The sequence below is a fragment of the Setaria viridis genome, chromosome 9 (assembly GCF_005286985.2).
Source record: "Setaria viridis chromosome 9, Setaria_viridis_v4.0, whole genome shotgun sequence".
In the NCBI taxonomy this organism is placed as follows: domain Eukaryota; kingdom Viridiplantae; phylum Streptophyta; class Magnoliopsida; order Poales; family Poaceae; genus Setaria; species Setaria viridis.
This window is the reverse complement of record NC_048271.2, coordinates 12418127-12442355: the sequence shown is the minus strand read 5'-3', so window position 1 is coordinate 12442355 and position 24229 is coordinate 12418127. Positions and strand designations below refer to the sequence as shown.

General features: G+C 43.6%; 1 protein-coding gene across 1 annotated transcript; it reads right to left on the bottom strand.

Moving 5' to 3' along the window:
- Positions 1–16665: 16665 nt before the first annotated feature.
- LOC117840105 (probable beta-1,3-galactosyltransferase 2) lies at positions 16666–21583 on the bottom strand. The gene is made up of 11 exons (XM_034720561.2): positions 20895–21583; positions 19621–19717; positions 19489–19544; positions 19200–19393; positions 19057–19120; positions 18796–18868; positions 18582–18702; positions 18353–18440; positions 18149–18274; positions 17931–18040; positions 16666–17282 (listed from the first exon to the last, which is right to left on the bottom strand). The coding sequence occupies exons 1-11, from the start codon at positions 21032–21034 to the stop codon at positions 17134–17136; spliced, it is 1218 nt and encodes a 405-aa protein (XP_034576452.1). The 5' UTR covers positions 21035–21583; the 3' UTR covers positions 16666–17133.
- Positions 21584–24229: the final 2646 nt, after the last annotated feature.

Sequence of the window (24229 nt, the reverse complement as noted above, 5' to 3'; positions counted from 1 at the left end):
ACCAAACCCTCAAAAAAGTTTGAATGATCTGAGACGGAGAGAGTATTTGATTTGGCAGCGAATGAGTTGCTTGCGCTGCGATCGTTTACTTGGGCGAGCCGGCGCAACTGGTTGCGATGGAGATTTGACTATGGCATAACAATGCGCTCACGCGACGCCAAACGAAGAGCCAAGGAATTTTTAAGGACGCATCGCCCTATATAGCGCAGTCTCGGCAGCGCTACGTACGTCGGGCTTGGCAGCGACAGGCTGTAATAGGATATGGGCCGACAAGGTCAGAACTACTGAACGTCTAATGATCATGGGTTACGTATCAATGCAAGATATATGATTATAGCCTGACACTCGGCACATTCAGTTTTATATACTGCCATTCCTAGCTAACAGTAGCTCCCAATTCCTCCTCTTCTTCTCTCCTCGAGAGACGTCCTTAATTAGCTCGAGAAGATTCCCTCTCTTCTGACTTTAGGATGAGTAGTCACATCTTGGGGATCGAGCTAGTACCTTCGTTTTAGCAGCTACGCGCTTTGCTCCCACGTTGCTACGCCTAGGGAATAGGGGCATCAAATTTTAATTCACTATTTTCACATTAAATTTAAATTAAATCATGCTATTAAGATGTGCATTCTATATAGTTGATCTAGTGTGGAACCCTCGTCTCAAAATAAGTTTTGCAAACCTAGAGCAAATCCTAGCAAAATACTACATAAAAAAAAGTAAAGGCACACAAGTTACAAGTATGAAATGCGGAAACATAAAGGAGGGGATGAGGGGAAGCAAACTCTTGACACGATGATTTATCCCGTGGTATCGGTAGTCACTAAGCCGCCACTAGTCCACATTGTTGAAGCACTCACACAAGAGTATTGCTTCTCGGTCACCAAGTCTCTTCCGGGACACTCCTTGACTTGCCACAAAAGCTTGGTCACTAAGGCTCACACCAAGTTCCCCGGTCACCTTGATGTCATCTTCACTAACGAGTTTCTCCACGAAGGAAGGGGGTCTCCACATCCCCCGCACATGGTCATCAACGCCGCTCCACACCAAGCCGGAGGATCGAAGACTTGCCGGCGAGCCACCAAGGCTCCAGGAGCCGGCACACCTTGTACAACAGTAGCTCACTCCTAGAACCGATCACAAGGTAGGCACACATTGCACTCTCTCTTCTCTAGACCTATCCTAACACTAATCACTCTTCTAAGCTTGTGCTAAGTCTTTGATAAATCACTTAGGTACTTTTGGTGGCTTGAATGTGTTCTTGATGAGTCTTAGATCTCCAATGGAGGGAGTATAAATAGCCCAAGGCACCAAAGAGTTGTTGTTTCAACGACTAGTTAAATTATACCATCGAATGTTCCGATGGTCTGTTTTGGCATGCATCGGAACATCCGGTGCAACTAGCCGTTGGCCTCCCCACGCCCAAGTTCTTCACTGACACATCCAAAATTCATCCGACGCTTCATCCAATGGTACCATCGGATCATCCGATACTGAAGAGATTCTGACCAAAACCTCTTTGGAACTTCGCAAAGTAAATATGCTTTGTCTGATGCTCCCCTTGGCCTACCATCGGATCATCCGGTGCTATAGGGTTTTCCTGATCTTCCAAGCCTTCTCCTTAGAATTCATCCGACGCTACTAGAAAATAGGGCATCGGAATATCCGGTGGTCTTGACTGAAACAGCCGTCTGTAGTTGTACCAATTCGTCCGATGATTGCTCCGACGCTTCTCAGGTGGACCATCGGAACATCCGATGGTTCCTTTTTCTCTTCAACTCGTCCAATGCAAGCACCGAGATACCGTCATTTGGATGCTTGAATATCATAAAATAATCCTATACAACGGCTTGGTCACTTGAATACCATGATTTGGACCTTCCCATGGTTTGGTTTGCATACTTAGGACCTAGAAAACCTACAAGGCACATGCTTGATAAACCATTAGTCCCAATGACTATGTTGTCACTTAATCACCAAAATCACAAACTATGACTTAATGGGGCCATGTTCGCTACAGGTAGGTCTCGTCAGTTGATTTTGCCTCCACATACATTGCGTACGAAAGAAGACACTTCTTTTCCCCAAGTGTGCAACATTATATTCCCTCATGTGTGTGTATTATCGGGGAAAAAGGAAAACACAATAAAGATTCCATCCGCAGCCTCATCTACCAAAAGGGTTGTTGTTTTGCAGGAACCAAGTTATAGATGCCAACACTTTGGAGAATACTCTCGAAGTTCAGACTTCAGAATTCAGAAGCTAAACGACGAATGAAGAATCGCTATCGCCACCAAGGCAAACTTATGGGAAGATCCGACTTTCCAATGTACTACACGTAATAACCTGCAGATGACTCCAAAGCATGATACGTATTGTCACTAGCCACCTGCTCCCAGCAGGAGAAAGAAAAACATGCATGATGATGACAGGAAAAATCAGCAAGATTATGAAACAAAATAAATAAAATTGACTACCCCAGCCACACCACAGAACGAAACAAAGTCATAGATCCTGGCAAGAAAACTAGAAAAGTAAAGGAAAGACGATAGTACATCGACGGCTCCAGATTGGTCCGTGGTATGATGCACCTGGACATCTGACCAACATCTCTCGGGGATGTATGGGTAGTTAGTACGGTCAGTACGGACGTGGTTGTAGGATAAAATAACATGGAGGCACGCTGTTGTCCGTACGCATTCTGCTCGAGACGGAATATGCGATCACACTACTTACGTATATATCTTTCATAACAGATGAGGATGCATGCTTGCAGTTCAAAATCCAAAAGATTACATCGATCATAGGTCACACCATCTGCCATTCATGTACCTTCATGGTTCTCAAAATGTCACTTCCATGAGTTAGGTAAAATTAAAGCACCGTTCAAAATGAAAATCTTTCTTTCGTACCTACGTAAGGGTGTAGTTTTAACAAAAGATAATCTAACTAAGTCCAACTGGCACAGTAGTAAAGTAGTGTTGCTCATACATGCTGGTCGCTTCAGTTATGCAAAAATAAGCTAGTCTTTGAAAAGAAAACTATTTGTTCATCCTTTTTGCAGGCTATATACTTAGTTATCCAGTGGCTTCGTAAATGGGTTATCCTACAAAAGCCTACTTTTTAGGATTTGATTGTAATGGCATCTCAATGTTTAGTGTATATGGCGGAGTTTCTTACCGGAACATGGGTAACACTCTAGTCAACGCATTGAGTATCATAATTAGTATGTCATTCTATCAGTGTTTATTTTGTAAGGCTGTGTATTCTGATTATGTAGAGGTTAGGAGTATTTCAAGTTCTTTATGTTAACTTAATGTAAGAATTTTGAAATTAATAAAAAATCCTTTATCGAAAAATATGTTAGGTAAAAAAACCTCGTGCTGGAAGTCTTCTTCCCAAGTTACTATTCCCATTTCAATTTTTTTAGAGAAAGAATTATTTTAGTTTGACATAACTAAAAGTGAACTGCATCATCACCCAGTGAAATTTTAATTATTGGTGTTTGGTCATTCTTTGTCATATAGTGATTTAAGAGTTCAGAAACCTTATGTATAATATAATATATCCTCACCAAAAAATGTATGATATAATATATATAAAAAAAAATATTTGAAGATATATAATTTTCTTCCATTACCTATATTTGCCACCTTTCTCTCTACAGCATCAGCAGTTCCCAATCCCCATAGCTCTTGATTGTGCCTCTAAAGAATCTTTAGTTTCTTTTGCACAATCTGAAACCGAATATGGGACCAGCAGAGTTTCCAAACGACATGTAGCTGTACTTGTTTCCTTTTTTTAATCTTGCATTGCCGGCTGATAATATGTCAGCACAATAGCCCATCTGTCCTATCAGTGTCGTGATCGCGGATGTTATCTATCCTTGAGATAAGGCCATAGTTGTTCATAAGGGGAAAAAGAAAAAGAAATCAGGACATGGACCTGTCCGTACATGCGAGATACCAAAGTCAAATACATGAGCAGGAAGATGGATGCAATTGCTGCACTTTTAACAATTCAACACTAATAGAGTATTTAAAAATCAACATGTATTGCGCTTTGACAATGGAAGGAAGAAAAAGCAAGATATGGACTCACATGGACGCCAGCTCATCCGCCTAGATCTCAAGTCCAACTCTCTCATCAGCCAGAAATTTTAAAAGAAGGGATGTGCCATGCCATGCCCACATGTGAGTGTAGAAATGAAGTCAAAACACGAAACTATGCAAGACAGCTAGCTCGGTTGCCCTTGACTATTCGAATTTTTTCTGCGAAAGCTTGAGGTCGTCGGTTCGAAACCACGCACCGCGCGCATGCATATTTCGCATGAAAAATCGTGTGAATTGTGATTTTAGTCCTGAATGATTAGTTCCGATTGGGAAAACCGAGATCTATGAGGTTTCCTAACCCGGACTACTACTCGTTTCTCTACCAGTGACAGTTTCTACCGAGCTGGCTTTTAAAATTGTTGATGAAGATCATTCCAGAACAAGCATGTGATTATTTTGTAATCCAATAATAATACATATGTTATCTTTTGTGCAAGATTGTCAACTTTTCTTGCTACTCTATTATGTAATAACCATGGTTGCTGAACCAAACTCGAACCGGAATGTACTGGAAATAAGTTGGGAACATAATGGAGATTGGTGGTTCGGTCCTTGACAATGAAGATCTTCAGCAGTTTTGCAAAACAGGCACAGCTTTGGTCCTCAAGATACCATGAAAGGAACAAAATCGTCTAAGGCCCTGTTTGTACCCACCCAACTGATCCTGTTTGTATCCACCCAACTAAAATTTAGCTAGCTAAACTTTTAAAAAAAATTAGCTACCTAAACTTTAGCTAGGGGTGTTTGGACCACTTGCTAAATGATAGTTGAAGAGATATTTGTCTATTCTACCCCTCCCTCCCACTTTAGATGGAGGGAAATTTTGATCTTTAGCAGTTTAGCTGAGTTTAGCTGGCTAAAGGAATCTTTACCTAGCTAAAGTAATTTTTACCAACTAAATTTTAGTGGGGTTCTGTTTGGATCCATATTAGCCAGTTGGACCTATACATGTCATGAGAGAGAGGGAGAGAGGGGAATATGTGAAGATTTGCTTGACAATTGCACCTATGTTGACATGTGCGTTCACTTGACACCTTAGCTTGAGCTATGGCAGCTGCACATCTGTGACTCCATAATTTCATATTTTGGCTTCTCGTTGATCCTACCTGCTGTGATTCGTAAGGAAGTTTATTTCTTCTTTCGTAACTATTGCTTAAAGGCCATATATTTTCTAATGTCCTATAGTTTCTACGAATCTTCCAACATTGACTCAAATTCTTATCCCACAACTATACGGATATCAATTGCCTAAAAGCAACCATAATTTTCGAAATAACCCTGAAAATAGATCAAATGTCTATTGTTTGTCATAAACATTGATTGGGTCTACAAAATCAGTAGTCGGATGTTTTCTTTTGGTATTTTTATGATTTCTTTCTTTTTCTATCATGAAGGTTTAAAATGGAGCATCCAATAATTAACAATAGTACAATTGAATTATATAGACCCCTTTTTGTATAAAGGTCTTTAGAGTACTCTATGGCGTCACATTTGACATTTTTCAATCCACATCTGCCAAGAAAAATCCAGGCATCTCCATAGAAATCCATAGTTAACTAAAATGGCGTGATTTTAAACTTGTTGATTGATTTTCTTCTAATAAATTTTCACGACAAAGCTCTTGCACTACCGGAAACAGAAAGTTGGGGCACTCGGCGACGGCCCAAAAACACTCGGCGAAACGTTTGCCGAGTGTAACACTCGGCAAACGACACACGGCAAACTTTGAGTCAGCAAAGTTAACTTTGCCGACTATTTTTTGTCGGGCACTCGGCGAAGCTTTCGCCGAGTGACAAAAAAACACTCGGCAAACATATTTTTCGAAAAAAATAAAAAAAAAACAAAAAACGCCGGCCGCCACCACCACCGGCACCACTGCCGGCCACCACCACCAGCCTCCACCGCCGCCACCTCGCCACAGCCGCCGCCCACCACATCGCCTCGCCACGGTCGCCGCCCACCGGCCTCCACCACCGCCACAACTGCCACCCGCCACCACGTCGCCTCGCCACGGCGGCCGCCCACCACGCCGCCTCTTCACGGCCGCCGCCCACCACGCCGCCACATCCGCCAGGGAGAAGGGGAGGGGCGGGCCGCGCGTCGCCGGGGAGAAGGGGAGGGGACGCTCGGCCACCCACCGCCACCCGCCAAGGAGAAGGGGAGGGGGCCACCCGCTGCCACGCCACCTGCCACCGAGTTGAAGGGGAGGGGGCAACCGGCCGCCGCCGGATCCGGCCGCAAGGGGAGGGGATCCAGCCGGGAGGGGAGGAGCCGCCGAGGGGAGAGGTGCCAGGGGAGAGGCGCCGGAGAGAAGGGGAGGGAGTGGCCGCCGGGGGAGGGAGCGGCCGCCGGGGGAGGGAGGGCCACCGCCGGATCCGGCCGCGAGGGGAGGGGATCCGGTCGGGAGGGGAGGAGCCACCGCCGGATCTAGAGGGGAGAAGTGCCGGGGGAGAGGCGCCGGAGAGAAGGGGAGGGAGTGGCCGCCGGGGGAGGGAGCGGCCGCCGAGGGAGGGAGGGCCGCCGGGGGAGGGAGCGGCCGCCGAGGGAGGGAGGGCCGCCGGGGGACGGAGCTAGGGGAGGAGGAGGGGGGCGGCGTGAGGGGAGGCCAGGGGGAGGAGGGGGCGGCGTGAGGGAGGCACGGGGGGTTGTTGTGGGCCGGGCCCCGAGGGTGTCTTGAGGGGGGCGGTGAGAGGAGGCGGGCCCCGGCCGGTACGGGAAAAAAAAGTCACCGAGTGTCCTAGGTGGACACTCGGTAAAGGGTTTCTTTGCCGAGTGTCTACCTAGGACAGTCGGCAAAGTTTTTTTAAAAAAAATTAAAAAATATCCAACAGTTTCAAAAAAATACAAAATTTTCACACAAAACAAGATATGTTCTCTACTGACTATACAAAAAGTTTTGTAGTCAAACCGAACTCGACCGTCACTTCGACTCTAAATTTTATCGAATCCTTCTCAAAGTTACTATTCTTCTTCTGAGATGCTTCGGTTTGTAATCATCGTACATGATGAAATGTGCAAAACCTTCTCAAATTTTTTCCACAGCCTCCACGTATTATATCATCACATCATTACAAATCTCATGATTTTCAGACTTTGCTTGTTTTTTTTACAATTTAAAAATACTACTGCCACACGTTCATGGTCGTGTTTCCTGAACAAGATGTTCGAAATTTCTTTTTTATTTCATGGGTCAGGTCTCAAATTGGGCCAAATAACATGAATATCATTTTTCTACTCATTTTGTTCCATAATTTGAATCACTTGCAGTTCAAATTTGACTTATACCAAAAATTTCCTTAAAATGCAATTAATTAAATAAATATAGCAAATAAATCCAAAAATATACCAAATTTTAACATGGAGTACCACATGTTGTATGTGGGGAGTAGAAAAAATTTCAAGATGAAAAGAGGGGGAAAATTATTTTTTTGCCGAGTGTCAAAAAAAACACTCGGCAAAGAGGAGGCTTTGCCGAGTGTCAAACACTCGGCAAAGAGGAGGCTTTGCCGAGTGTCAAAAAAGACACTCGGCAAAGATGAGGTTTGCCGAGTGTATTTTTTGTGACACTCGGCAAAGCCTCCATTTGCCGAGTGTTTTTTCTTTACCGAGTGTTTTTAGCTTGGCACTCGGCAAAGAGCCTGTTTGCCGAGTGTTTGAAAGAAAACACTCGGCAAAGAAAAAACACTCGGCAATTTTTATCTTTCCCGTGTAGTGACGGGAGAAAAACTTCAACAGCTACGGCGTAGACACATATGTTCTTGTGCGCTACTGGCTCACGGAAACAGCCGGTCTCGATCGGATTGGACAAACACGCGTACATGCGTCCGTCATCGACTATACACCCCTATGAGAATGTGGACACACACTAGAGTCAAATATTACCCGTCTCCCGGCTGCTTTGCACATCTGGGCCGATCGCCGCGACACGTCACGCACGACTTTGGTGATCTATCGGTGTGGCTCGTGCTCTTAGTTTAACATATCTTGACCCTCCTAATGCGAGCGTACACACGTATGCATGGCACCTATGACAAGTCTGCTTACATGCATGCACACATAGTACAGCGATCAATCTCCGACTTGGTCCGCCACCCGGCCGGGCAAGGGCAACTGTGCATGCACCATGCACACATATAGTACATGCAAGACGATGAAGCCGTATGTCAGGCTACTTGAACTAGTTGGCTAGCATCTTACCATTACTAGTTTTGAAACCTCCAGGTGAAGCCACCTACGATTCTAGGTGGACACTCTAGAAAAAAAAGGAGAAATCCTAGAAATTTAAAAAAAAGCAAATTCTGGTCATTAATCGGTGACTTAAATTATCATAGCCATTAGATCTATTATGTTTTCTAAAAAATTACCCACCTATGTCATTATGAAAATAGCCTAAAGTAACCCTCTAAATCTATATCTAAATTACCCACCTCTTATAAAATAAAATCTATATCTAAATTACCCACCTCTTATAAAATAAACTAAAGTGACCCCTAATCTTCATCAAAATTACCCACTTATGCCATTATAAACAATATTTAAAATAACCTCCTATATTTGCAACTAAATTACCCACAGCTAAATAATTAAAAATAACTTAAAGTAACCCCTTAATTTTGCATCTATATTACACACATAAGCCATTATTAAAAATAACATGAGGTCACCTTATATTTAAATCCAAAACAACCTTAATTAAAAATATACACCAATACTTAATTATAAATCGTCTATTGCTTACACTATTCATATATGATAATTAAGGTATATATGCATGATGTGTGCCTCCATTTATAAAGATATAGATGAAGTAATGAGAATATAGATTTCTATGTTAAAATTATAGCTCAAACTCAAGGTCCATTAAACAGATTCAAGCACATACCTGCGATGCAAAGTGAAAAGTTAAAGATTATAAATGTGGATAAAAATATTATAGAGTAATTACTAACTAAAATCTATCACAATCGGACGAAGATAATAACTATATATTTTTATAAGTATTGTGTTCGTTTTACAAATGAGAGGTAGCTTAAGGTAATACTTTTGTAGCAATATGGTCTCTTTTTTCATTGGAGACTTTGCATTAGTTCTCATGAGACATGCTAGAAAAAAAAAGACAAATCCTAAAAATTCTCACAAAATTAGAAACATTAAACATCAATCATATAAAATCTATAAAAAGTTACCCACCACTATCATTATGAAAATATTCTAAAATAAACCCTAAACCTATATCTAAATTACCGATCTCAGTCATTATAGAAAGGTAGTCTAAAATAAGCCCATAATCTTCATTCAGTTTACTCATGCATATCATTATTAAACATAACTTAAAATATCATTCTAAATTTGTATCTAAATTACCCATGTTGTTATTAAAAATAACTTAAAGTAAACACCTAGATCTTAATCTAATTATCTTCATATGCATCATACAGAAATGTTCAAAAATAAACTAATATATGGTTCTAAATTACCTATTTATGTTATTGTTAAAATAGAAATACTAAGTTAAGGTATATACGCATGATGAGTGTCACCATGTATGTGATGAAGTGATGAAAAATATTGATTTTAATGCCAAACCTAATGTATATAGGTGCGATACAAAATGAAAAAAAAGTGAACGTGGATTGAAAAGTGTATGGAGTAATTACTAATTAAAAAAGCAATCACAGCTGAATATAGATAAGTACAGATCTATATGAGTATTATGTTGAAGTATTAAAAAATAAGAGAGTAGTAGGTAAAAAATTTTGATTATTAGCTAGGAATTTAATTTTTAAATGATTTTCAAATACAGTAGTTTTTATAATCCCACACGAGCTGATGGACTAGTTACAATATACTCAAGCAAGCTACTCTCTCCGTTCCAAATCGTAAGTTATTTTGGTATTTCTAAGTTTATAGTTTTGCTATGCACCTAAATATACACTTATATCTAGATCCATCCACTGCTGGGAATCGGCCTTTAGTACTGGTCCCAAACCCCCATTAGTACCGGTTGTTCAACCAGTACCGCTATGTCGATACTAAAGGGGGTCCCCGCACACGCACCGCCACAAGTCACAAGTCACGCGATTTTCATGTGTAATATGCGCGTGCACGGTTAGTGGGATTCGAACCCACGACCTCAAGCCTCGCGCGAACCTTTCTTACCATCCCACCTACACAGCACATGTGATGGAGGTAGGTATGCTTTCCTTTTGAAGTAACCCATGGAGAGACCTTTATTACCGGGTCATAACACCACCCGGTACTAAAAGGTCACCTTTCGTACCGAGTGGTGTTATGATCTAGTACTAAAAGTTCTAGGCCTATTAGTACCGGGTGGTGTTTGTTGACGGCAGTTAGCATGCCAATTTGTGAAGCGTAAGAGCACGGATCAGTTGTAGCTTTTCCCTTAGAGTATTCCCCCAAGGTTTATCAATCCATGGAACAAGTGGATTGCTGGCTCTCACTTTATACTAATCTTACTAATGAAATTAGGCAATATGGGTTGTGTAGAGAGACAAACCAATCTAAACTAAATAAGGGACAAGAAGCAAAGGGTGATACAAGATAGATAACAGAGATAAATATGTGTTCCCTTCCCAAGAGCTAGGTTCACATGAATATGCATCTACTACACACATAGGTGCTGCCTTCACTAGCTATCGTGGAGATTATGTGCTCGCTCGGCTCTTTCCCTCCTGCATACTGTCACTACACAGGAATACTCAACAACTCCACTCACACATATATATCAAAGTATCCGCAGAGTTAAGCTAATCACCACGATTACCACAAACTCTACTAAGGACATATCAAGCGCTCACATATGTAAATAAAGCATTGCTATGACTATTGGTGTAGAGCTCTTCACCAAACACTCAAAGAAAGTACACATAAATAGGAAACAAAACTCTTTTAGGGCTTGTATTTCTCCAAAAATGTGAATCCTTGTATAGTAGGGATGCCTCCCCTGTTATAGGAAGGCCAACCGACTTTTACATACCGAATTTACCCTTACTCAACCACTACAGTCTAGGAATATGTTGTACATTTTAGTAAAGAAAGAGTCCTAATCCAACTTGTACAACCCAATTCACTCTATTCACACTACCAGGGTCACGTTCGCAACGTGACCCCAATCCTCCACACCTTCACTTGAGCAACTTGGGTTGGCCGCTGGATTCTTCATTGAGGAAGTTCATGGGAACTTCGCGCTTCCCAACTTGGTCTTCCATAGCGGAGGTGCCTGGGACCTCCGCGCCTATCTGCAAAAGTGCCCTGGACCTTCGCGCCTTCTTCCTTGATCTTACGAAGTGAAGGTGTCCCAGACCTTCACACCTTCCTTTGCTCCGTCCAAACATCATTTCCTGCAAACATGCAAGTAAATGCTGCTTACCTTCGCTGGCGGTTTAGTGAGGGTGACATTTGATATCCCCAATCCAGATCCCCAATAGTAGCCCCTCATGGGCGAGGTCCTACTCTAGCGGGCCGAACCCTCGAACAATCATTTGATCTTGATCAAGGATAAAAAAAACATCTCCCTCGCGCGCGGGAGCAGAGATCACCATGAAGGTTGTTGAATTGACGCTTTTGCCCCTGCTTTTTTACCGTTGAGCGCGGTTATCGAAACAGCTCCTTTTCATGCTTATAAATAGAGAGTGGGGTTGCGGCAACTTTTTCATATTCTCATTTGTTTGGAGACCTTTGCTGCTTACATTTGCAGGGCTTTGAGATTCGTGTTTTCCATGCCACTGCTTGTTCAGTTGTTGCGAAGGTGCCTGTGCTGCTTCTTTTTTTTTCTCCCGTAAATTTCGTTGAGTCTCTTTTTATTAAGATTTTTCCTCTCTTTTCTTCGTTCTAGGAATTCATCATGGCTCGCATGAAACAAACCGCTACTCATGAGCTCCAAGGAGTTAGCCGCTGTTGAGCTGGGAGATGTTGTGCATGATGTGAATATGTCTGATGACGATTTGGGTGGTTCTCGATAAATTCGCGAGGGTGATGATGCGACTAGCATAGAATCCTTTAAGAGCAAATATGGAAATACCGGTGATGAAGAAGAAGACGTGGAGGGGGAAGAGGAGGATCTTGAGAATGTTGAAGCTAATGTTGATGAGCTTGTCCCCGAAAGTCCCAAGATCTGTTTCATTGGTCGCTCGTTAGTGACCCAACAAGATATTGACTTTTATGTGGAGAAATGTTATTTTGCTGATGGTGATTGCAGACCTCCAAACAGAGAAGAAATTCTTGTCCCAAAAAACAATGAGATCGTGCTATTTCGTGACTTATTTGTTGCTGGACTAAGATTTCCTCTTGAAAAGGTCGTTGTTGATAATCTCAATGCCTTCAAGGTTCAGCTGCACCAACTAACACCTAATTCCATTCCTCATCTTCTGAAGTATATTTGGAGCTTTCGTTCGTTTGGGGGTGAAGTCGAGGCTGACTCTTTTTGCCGCCATTTTGAATTGCATCATTAGAAGAAGCGCATTTTGGTTGGTGAGGAGGAAATAGAAACTCAACATGGATGTTGTACTTTTCAAACTCGTCGAATTAGTGCTAGTTTGATTCATGTTGCCTTAAATCCTGCTCAGAAAAACAGATGGGATGACAAGTGGGATTCGTATTGGTTCTATGCGACAATTCCCGTTGTCACCGGTCACCGGCCATGATGATGAAGGCAAACCGGTTGTAGAGCACCCACTTGCGAGCAAGATTGAGGACATGGATGCAAATTATTGTTCCCCATTCTCGAAAAAGAGTAGCAATTCGAAAAAGAGTCGCAATTTTTCCAGTAGCAATTCCGCCAGCACAAAGATCAAAATATTTTCATGAACAAAGAGCGGGCGGTGAAAAAGGTGGCGCGCTCAAGCAGTCGTGCCTCTCCTTTATCTCCTCCTCCTCTCTCTCTCTCTCTCTCTCTCTCTCTCTCTCTGTCTCTCCCTTATCTCTTTTACTACTACCTCCCATCTCACTTATGCTCTCCCATCTCACTTCTCTCTCCCTTATCTCTCCAGGTGAGAGCGGCGCGTGCGGGATGACGGACGGTGGGAGCAGCAGTCGGCGCGGAGATAGCGGTGCCCGGCAGGCGGGGGCAGGCAAAGGCAGCGGTGGAAGCTCGGAGCCGATGCGGGTGGCGTGGAGGGCTGACCAGGGCATGGCCCGTCAGGGCAACCACGAGCGGCACTGGCGGCGTGACCGGCCAGCGGGCTGCGGGGCAGCCACGTGCGGTGCAGACGCCGCTTCGAGGATGGCGTCCATGCTACCGCGGGGCTCGACGGCATCATCTTCATCCGTATCTTCGTCTTCAGGTCAGCCCGCCCCCCAAAATGCCCCTACTCCTCCCCTTTCGATGCTCTTTTTCTCCAATTGGATTTGTTTGCTCAATGGAGTGTGTGCTCAGGATTGAGGTTCTGCTTCCGGAGGGGTAGCTAGTGGCGGCTGGCGCTGGTGGGGGCAGGGCCCTGCAGGGCGGCCGTCTTTAAAGAACATGTAAAATAATAGTAATATTGTAATATATACCTTCTTTTATTTTGCATGCTAGCACGTCCTATGAGAATCACCATGTGGAGCATTTAGAGTAATTAGTAATAGTACGATTGAACAGTTCGTTTTCTTTAAACTAAAAGGTGAACCTATGTCTTGGACTAAACATTTCTTTTCTTGTCCTTTCCTACAAAGTTTTGCTTCGCACGAAATCATAAACCTAATGTCGCGTCGACAACCAGATCGAAAGGTTCCAAACGGCATGTAGGCCGTAGGCGTGTGCATTATTTGTTTGGATTGTTTATCTTGTTGTGCCTGCTGATCAATGTGTCAGCACAATAATCCATGTGTCTTATCAGCGTTGCAAACGCGGTTGTTATGTCCATCCATGCGATAAGACCGTAGGACTGAATAACAAAAACAAATTAAGATATCCATGCGTATACATAGTACCTGTGAAGTGCCAAAGTCAAATGCATGATGCAGTTGCTACAATGGGAGTAAGAGTAGATTGTCGGCATATGGAGTCACATGGATCCAGCTCATCCGACTAGATTTGAAGTCAAACTCTCTGATCAGCAGCCAGAGTTTAAAAGGTGGACTGTGACATACCACATGTGGGCTGCACAGAAATGAAGTCAAACATGAAGTTAAGCAAGCAAGGTTAGCCAAGTCTGAAATATTTCTAAAATTTCCTGCCAAAGCTAGGTCTCTAATCAAACGATTTAATTTAGTTTTAATAAATCTGGCTTATTAGTCCAGCAAAGGCTCTGGCAATAGTTGACTTAACAACTTGATGACCGTGTCAACCGAGATGAAATTTCAAACAGTATCCAGGATCCTTCCAAGAAGAGGTGTCTGACTATCTTTGTGCAAAATCGGTATGTAGCTGAACCCACCGAACTGGAATATGTACGGCTTTGTCCGTGACTGAATGAAGGGTCAAGAGGTTCAAGAGTGTCACAGATCGAGGACGGTTAATTAGGATCCTTGTCACGGATCCTACCCCGGCCCTTCTTTTCTGTTTCACATTACACTTTTTTCCGCGTCAACCAAAAACTTGTGCATTCATATCTCCTCCAACTACATATATCCAACTTTGAACGGCATCATCATCATGTAGATAAATGAAAACCAAGAAATTTCAACAGCGTCCCGACATACACAACCATGTTTGTTTGGAACAACGAGGGAGCAAGTCGATATCCGATTCGTACACATACACCAACACAAAAATCTTCTATGAGTCAACATATATATCGCGCATGCTGAGAATGCAGACATTTTACATGTTCTTTAAAGAGTCAAAGATTACACGTACGTGATGATCGATATATGCACTTGTACGGTTCGACGACCACCCCGGCTGCTTGCACGGATTATGTGTGCATTTCATTGCACATTTATACATGCATGGGCCGATCAGCGTCACGCCCATGACTTCCGTACGGTGTGGTGCGGTTGTCGTCGGCTGTCAGGTGGTGTTTAGATACCAGAGGTGGTGTTTAGATACCAGGTGCTAAACTTTAGCAGTGTCATATCGGATATTCGGATGCTAATTAGAAGGATTAAACATGAGCTAATTATAAAACTAATTGTAGAACTCCTGGGCTAATTCACGAGACAAATCTATTAAACCTAATTAATCCATCATTAGCAAATGGTTACTGTAGCACCACATTATCAAATCATGAACTAATTAGCTTTAATAGATTCGTCTCGCGAATTAGACTCCATCTGTGCAATTAGTTTTGTAATTAGCCTATATTTAATACTCTTAGTATCAAACATCCAGATACTAAATTTTAGCGGGTAGTATCCAAACACCCACTTTAGCCTATCCCGACCGTACGCATCATCTCTCATCTACCTAGACTGACGTATCGAGCGAAAGTAGAGGCGTATCTACTTGCATGAGTAGCGACGTCGACGTGCGGCGGCGCTGCGGGGAGCGGAACGCAACGCCGGTGGCCGGCGGCGGTGACCGATCCCTCCTCCGTGGGTAATTTAGAAGCATACGTCATGTACACGTACAGGTACTTTGTGATAATTTTTTATAAGGGCAGATATGGCCTTAATGCTGATTTAGATGTGTTACTTACTTTAATTAATGGTGGAAGAAGTGCTAATTTAGTTATATATTTATAGGGTAACATTATATTATTTTTTTCAAATGGAATAGGTATAAAGATCAAGAAGGTTAGTTAGACTATTTTGTAATGATAAACTGATAAAAGAAAAACACCACCAACGAGGCAACGAGGCTACGAAGCTTTCAACTTCCTGGGCTGTAAATGAACCCAGGTAGGAGATAGAGAAGCCACTTTCCTGGGCCAAAACTCATCATATGGTCCATGAAACAAACAGCATAGGCCCATGCATGAAGAAGAAGAGGAAAAGAAATCGAGTGAAGGCCCAAAACGAGTATCCTATTGAAAACGAGCAGAGAGCCCAATTCGACCATGAACAACGAAACGGATTTATAGGCCCAGTTGACATAGTTGCATATGGTATGATGGCGTCGAATATGCATAGTGCTTTGCTTGTCTTTGTTTCTTCATCGCTGCAAGCCCAAAGTTGCAACTTCAACAGCGTCAAATATGCTACCTAATGCCATCATGTATGGCTACCCTAAAAAAAATGCCGGTTCTTTTGAAAATCATGTGCTAGAGTTCTATAAAAGTTATCTTAAAATCAAAATCGTGGTATTTGAGGAATAGACTTGCCTACCTCACAACGAAAATACCAAATTAACTGATAATCCAATTTGCACCAAAAAAATTAGGAGTGCATTATAGTTTTTTTATATATAGTATAGATGTTCACAAATTACAAACACACACGCACATCTTACATGTCTGAACAGCTCTGAAAAACCAAACTCGTAGATCTTGAGATTGATAAAATCACTATAAGTGTTTCGCTACGACTAAAACATAATTGGACGAAAATACAAACACCTGTGGTAAGTTGGAGAACTCGAAACCAAGTGAATAGATTGCACCACAAGGACCCAACCAATCCATGAGAACACATATGTGATGGATGAGTTATAACTTACTGAAGTAAAAGAAAACACTAAAGTAAATTGGAGAAGAAGTTTTATTACGTTATTTGAAAGAAAACAGTAACAGCGATGAGGATCTTTCCAAGAATGGTGGGGGGAGAAGCCATGTCTCCCTCTCCTTTCACTCTCTTCCCCATCCTCCTCTCCTCTCCTCTCCTACCTTCTCTTTATGAGTAAACCCGGGATCTTTTCGAGCACCAAAACAGAAAAGTTCCCTTACAATAATCCAATTCCTAAGCCAAAACACCCAAAAAAGGAAAATAAAAGAAATACCCCTCCTGCCCACCATAATGGATGCACACTTGAGTGTACATTCTTCTCTGAATCTCAAGCTCTCTTCATACTGGCTGTCAACATGCAAAACAGAGATCCCTTGGTCACCATCTTCGGTGTCACACTCTGTTCAGCCATGGGTTTCTATATGTCTGTATATGTGCATTCCTTGTAAAAACAGTGTAGTTTCTTTGGACGATCTTGGGTTTAGAACTTTGCATTCCATATCGCATTCTCACTCTCACCGCAGCGCTGATGGACTTCCTTGATCCGGTCGGCAGATTTGCAGATGCCGCTGCAGCTCCAGTCGAATGACGCAACGCATACGTTGCCTGCCTGCGCCTTCCACTCGCAATCTGCACAAGTTTACCGAGCACAATCAGCTCAAATATACCCCATATTTGATATCAAATTACCCTGATTCCTCAGATACTAGATGCAGAGAAATTCTCTGCTCTTAATTATTCTACAGTTCAACAATGGCATCTTTTCCTCCACCAAAATATTTTCTGATAGCCATCTAACACCTAACGAATCCATCATACAGAAATTCATATTCCCATAGTACTCGAGGGTACTACATGAATATGCATGATGTATCATAATGTTCGCTGCAGTACCCTGATGGAACTGCATCTAAGGTAAAATGTTTCTTCATTTCGATGGGCAATTGCCACCTTCAATCATAGCTTAAGTGTGACCTTCATAAGGAAAGGTCAGATGTCTCATGTCATGACAGACTAATAAGATGGCTAACACAAACAATGTTGACAAGCACATGCCTCCGACAGCTAAGGCACACCTACTCGCTGAAGTTGACCATCAACTACTCCAAGCAACCTGTTCCCCCAAATAACCCCATACAGATCCGAGATCACGTATGCTGTATGCAAAAGACCAACTACCGACACAGTTGGGAGTCTGACTGACATCACATGTTGACACCAACCGATTCTGGTAGAGGAAAAGAGTATGCTAAACAGAGGGGAAAGCATCAGCCGTACCCGGTGGCGTGCCGCAGCAAAGACGGCGATCGTCGACGTGTTCAACGTCGAGGCCGATGAACCAGGCTCCCAGCGATACGTCCTCATTGGCATATTTGTGCAGAACGTGCCTGAAATGTCACCATCCATTCATATGGTCAATGACTGGTCCATCTTATGCATAAAAGAATAACTCAAAGGAAGAACAGGGGAAATAACATTTGAGTATAATTGCTTACTGGTTGAGAGCTATGTAGGAGGCCAGATCCTTGGAGATGGCGTAGAGCTGACCGGTCGCGTGTCGGAAGTACTTGTTTCCCCATTCGCCAAATTTCCAGTATTCAGGCTCATGGTATCTAACACCCCTGAAACAAGAACATAGCACATTTTTAGTTTGCTGTTACAGGAACATGCTCAGAGTTGATGACAGCATTGAAACTTACTTCTGAGCCAGCACTGGGCCAGATTTCATGCAGCCGACGTAGACTCTAGGCTTCGAACGATGCCTTGACAACGTGTTTCCAAGAGTTGCTGCAGTAAAGCAAAATCTTTGTTAGTTCACTATTGTCATAAAAAACTGAACATGGAACCACACTGCTGTTCTTTTTAGGTTCAGAAGACCCGTCTCTTCAGACGGTAAACCGTGAGATCAGAGGGTAATAATTTGCACACCTATATTTACATGTACGTCGTCGTCGACCTTGATGTAGTACTCTGCATCCCACATGGATACGGCTGCGACGAAGTACGCTTTGGTCTTCGCTGCAAGCTCCAGGTACCCTTCGACATGATCCTAAATGATTGGAAACCATTCCCAGGATACTTCAGTTCAGCACATGCGAATAGACAGAGAGCAAATACCGTACTGCATCCAACTGAAATTTACCAGCCTCATGAAGTCCCCATGTTTCCTGTCCTCGGCGTCAATTGCTCGATCAAGTATACCGCCAGAAGTTGCACTACAACATGGCAAAGCAGAAATTTCTGATTTAGTAACTGTAACTCTGCAAGTTACTGTCTGTCCTGACAATGCATAATGTCAGCTCTTGCAGTGACTACCAAGTAGGAGTACATTTCAAGAAAAGGTCATATTGCTCTTATTGGCATGAAGAAATGTAAAGTACATTTTTGTCCCCCACGAACTAACCTATGACCGATGACAAACCGAATGATGATGCCCTTCTCTTCCTCCATCTTTCTTCTTTTCTCACCTGTTGGAAAAAAGAGGTCAGAAGAATTTTACTAGAAAGCAAGGGGACTCTTGGAAGCACAAGATCATGAGCTGCGAACCTTGAGGCATCCATGTAGCACGGACTGAATCTCTTCGTTTCCGACTGCTGAACGCGGTGTTTATGCCAATGACCATGAAGTATTTCCGTTTCCCTGTCGACTCGGGTGTTGGGGCGACATTGAGCATGGATTCCTGCGTCGCCTTTGCAGATGCCAGCTCCATTTCTAGGTTTGATATTGTTTTGTCCAGTGTCCTGCAGATCACAGAGAGTTTCTTTCCTAAGTCTCAAGAGAAACATGTGTAGCTTGGTGTCAAGAATGAACCGGCTGAAGCACCATGGCTACTCACTGTATAACATCTTGGGTTCTTGGAACCTCTCCAGGAACATGTTTTGCATCGCCGATCTGTATCACGAGCAGAAAGCTTTTACAGACTTGTTCATGATTCAGAGCAGGAGGAGTAAAACTGCGGTCTACTTACACTATTCGGAGCACAGTCACCGGCGACAAGATTCATCTTCTCCACTTCGAGTGTCGACCTCCTGATGATCTCTTTCGGCTCCGGCATTGTCCACATCCTGCATCAATCAGTTCTTTTAGCACTTGTGTGCTTAAAACTCAGCACCGTTTCACTTTCAGGAACCTGAACATCTACTACTCATAGCAGATTTTTTATGGATAAAATGCAGTCAGTCAAATCACATCGTAATCCTTGTTTCCCATTAATACATTACAAATTTCTGGGAACAGTTAATGCGTACGGCATAGATTTCAGTGCCAATCGCAGTGTATTGTTTGAAGGGGCTCCTCTGACAGAGCCGCGATGCGTAAAAACCAATTGTAGGATCGACTGAAAGACCGCGTCAGCAAAAAGCAAAAAACGCTCAACAACATTGACTCTCCTTTGGATCCGAGACGCCAATTCTTTTCACTCCCATGAACCAGAAACAAAAGCAGGTGAAAAAAGAAAAGATTTTACCGCCCGCTGGTCGTGGGCCCGTGTCAGGAGCAACCTAGGTGAAAGTGAAACTGTGAAAGAACAGGGCTCCTGCCTGCCACTATGTTGTCGGCGACGGGTAGCGCTCTTCTTTCAGAGAGGCGGGCACGGGCCGCACGAGATAAATGATCCTCCTCCCGCTTTTACCTGCCGGCGATGCAACCGCGCTGCCGAATCTTCTTCTTCCCCAGGAAAGTAAAGGCGAGCCAGCCACGGCCCGTCAGCGTTTCGGCCAAGTACAGTCGCCCGAATTTCCACATCCATCACGAGGACGATCGGGATTTTCCTGCTTCTTCAGGGTACGATACGGCAACAGAAAGTACAGGCAGCGGCAATAGCTGCTGGGAGGTACTCCATTGACCAGTGAGGCAAAGAAGGGTGGGCACTGGGCAAGGGAAGGAGAAGGCGAGCTCGGAGATTCTGGGGCGAAGCTAGAATGGAGTGGTCGGCGGTCGCAAGGAATTTGGAACCATGGGAGAGCCAGGCAGGATCGGAGTCGGTGGCGAGAAACTTGTGCTGTCTTTCTTTCTTTCTTTCTTTCTTTTCAGAAATACTCGACTGCTAAATGGATGTGTAGACCAAGAACCACGAATTTGTGGTCGAGTTTGTCAGGAAAGGAAGGACGTGAAGAATTTGCAGGTGATCAGATTGTAAGAATTATCGAAACGAATTTACTGAACACCAAACCACCAAGAGTCACAGGCACGAGGGTTGAGAGGAGTAGACAGAGAGAGATCAAGAAGAAGCGTGGCGCGCACCTGTTGGTGAAGAGGAGGCCGATGCAGAAGCTGCCGAGGCAGAGGAGGAAGGTCCACTTCTTGGAGATGGAGCCTCTCAGCACCAGCTCGTCTCCTCCGCCGCCGCCGTTCCCACCTCCCCTGCTCTTGTTGAAGCTCATCTTCCCTCTCCCTGTCTCTCCCCTTCCCAATCACTCTCTGATTCTCTCCCTACGACCGAGGGCTATCTCTCTCTACCTCTCACCTCAGCCGGCTCAGGGCCCTACTGCTCCTCCCTCTCTGGAACCTCATGATCGCTGCCCAAGAACTCCAAGCGCCAACAAATGGTCCCTCCTCCTCCTGCAAGCAGTTGCTCTCACTTTTGTCAAGAGCAAGGCTCCACCTTTCTTCTCCCTCTCCAGTCCAGATTCCCTGGCTCCTGACGCCCAGCTCCTCCTCCTCCTGACACTGGTTGGTGTCTTTGGGGTGAAGGGGAAGCCAGAGCTAGGTGGAGGAAGGAGGACGCAGGAGGAGTGGAGTCCGGGGGAGGGAAGGGATCTCTCGCTCTCGCGCGCGTGCTCGATCCTTCCGTGTGGAGCGCGCCAGCTACTGCGGCCTCGGCTCGGAGATTTATTCGGGCACAGTGCGTGGCCCGGCCACTTGATCCGGCCTGGTCGTTTCCGGCCGGCCGGCTGGGTGGTTAAGGGCAGCTTAAACTCTGTTCCTGCTGGGGCATTTTGTGTACTGTATTCCTCAAGTGGCTACCATTAATGGGGGTGTGGTGTAGTCTTCTAGTAGGAGTAGTGCAGTTAGAGGAGTTTGAACTGCCAGGGGGGGATGACGGTCCTGCCCCTCTTACTATCTCTGTGGTCAAGTCAATGGCGCCTTCCTCTCTCTCTCTCTCTCTCTCTTTTTCTGCACCTGTTTGCAAGGAAGCCCTTCCATCCCATGTGTCCCCAGGGGTTGGGCACTGTGCAAGTGATTAGTGTGATGGCAATGAGGATTCCTTGGTTAGGATATGTCTGCAAGTCAATTCTGTTGCAGTTTGAAAGTGCCCCATAGATGAGGAAACATTTCTAGAAGAGCTTTAAGGTTTTTCACTCAGATTTCCCGGGTTTTCTTTTCCTCATATCTCTGGGAAATTGGGAATATATGCCTTACAAGAGCTATGCATGTAATGATATGAAATTTAAAGGAACTAATCCCGAGTGCGAAAAGTCTGCTCCTTGCCTCTTACCATCCTTTGTGGAGAGGCAAAGGATCTAGTTCCCTTCTCCACTACTACTGATGATAGTGCCCTTTACTTTACCCCTTTCCAGGAGAACAAAATCGGAAGCAGCTAGATCAAGCTTGCTGATCTCCCCCACCCCCAAAGCAAGAAACAAAACATGACCAATCGCCCAAATTTCCCACAAAAAAAAAAAGCTGCAAATCCACCTCCACACACATACATGGTCCATGTCTCCATCTGCAACCACACACAATGTCATCATGATCATGTTCTTGAACCCAGAACATGTGGGATCTCATGCCCTACTACATGGATACAGTACGTCCTGCCAGATGCTATACCGTGCAGGAAAGGGAGTACTGCAGTAGCACAGTGTACATATAAACTGTATTCATCTACAAGATCACCGGACCGGCCGGACGGAGCTAGCGATGCTCCGCTGGGGGGCGGCAGGGGGATTGCGGCCATGCGTGGCGCATGTGAGCAAAGAGCGGGTACAGGGTGGGCTGAGCCCAAAATCCTCGGCACGCCTCATGCAGCTCATGTGCGCTCTGCGTTCAATCATTGTGTGGATCATTGTCTAGCCGTCTCTAGATCCAGTTTTACTACCAGCTAGCAGTAGCAGGACCTCCTCCTTGCCTTTCTGTAGCTGCAGATCCATATGATGTGTGCTCGATTGCAGAAAAAGGTAAGGGCGTATCTGCATAAAGACGGTGCATGCCTGACAAGAAGCTTCGGATTGGAGGGCGGGTAATAATGCTTTCCATCTCCATTGCTCAGTTGCTGGAGTACATATTTTTTTCTTAGGTAATGAAAGTAATTCACCTTTTGCATTACAACCTCAGTTCATTATATTTAAACAATCTTATTATAGAAGAAATATGATTATGAATACACACCTCCAATTATATTTTGAAACCAACTTGGGCATCCCTCCATTTTTTCCCACGTTTAGAATAAGATAGTCATTTTAAAACTCAACTAATTAGCTTTTTTTCTTCAACATCATATATATTTGAAAACGGAGCGTATTAAATATTGGAAAAGGATTCAGCTGACTTTGCTTAAAGGCAAAATACCTACATAAATATTAATAGAGAAATGAAAAAGAAACAATAAAGTGGCCTCAAGTGGCATAACCATACATACATGAGCATGTGCACAACACAATTTGTCATTGTGCAAAATGCCCGGACGATGATGTTGAGGAGGGAAAAAGGAGAGCTTGGATCTAAGCAGAATTTGGTAGATACAGCCTGCATCTTGACATGTCTCCTTTTCTTCACTAGTACGTATGTCCGTACTTGTTTTTTTTTTTGGTGAGGAAGAATCGCGTACTTTGTATTTATTCCGATCGTTGAGAATTCGCAGTGTACTTATCGAACCAGTAAACTGACAAGTTGACATTCCTGAAACTTTCAAAATACGAAGGTATTAAAGGTACAGGTCTATCAAGACTAGAGCTAGCTGCAACAAAAGTTAAAAATAAAGTCCAAGAAGATATATATTGTAAAAAAAAATTCATATGCCTATCACGCTATATACACTTTTTTTTGCGAAATGCAGTATAAATATACATGCCCACTTACATCCACGCAAGCTCAGTATATCTATATTTTTATTCTTACTTAATTCAGTTGTTTTGAAATGGAGTTTTATCATTTTCTACATCTTACATATTTTTTACGTATTAGTATTTTTTTTATTTGCAAGTGCTCTTAATTCAGCTATTTGGAGGGGCGGATTCCAGACTCGGCTGCAGCTCGAATCCAGCCCAGGCATCCTTACACAACCATGTTGGTCACGAAAGTAGCTGATGAGAGTTCGTGTGATCTCTACTCAAGAAAAAATGATATCATGTCAGTTTGCAAACCATCTGTCTACTAGCTTGTTGTCTTTGTGACATAACCCTTTTTCATGGACACTAACCGGAGCATATACTGGCTCAGGCCGAGCCCAAGCCAATTTCTGGATCGGCCCCTGACTATTTGTAGTTATTATGTATCACTATGAATCTTGCTCGTGTTTGTTGTTCATGCATACTCATCCATTTGAAGATAGTCGATTGCTGGTATCAGGATAATTGAGCCAGTCCACCAAACACAATGCTAAATGTCTTTATCTTGTGTTATTGTGTTTGTTTTGC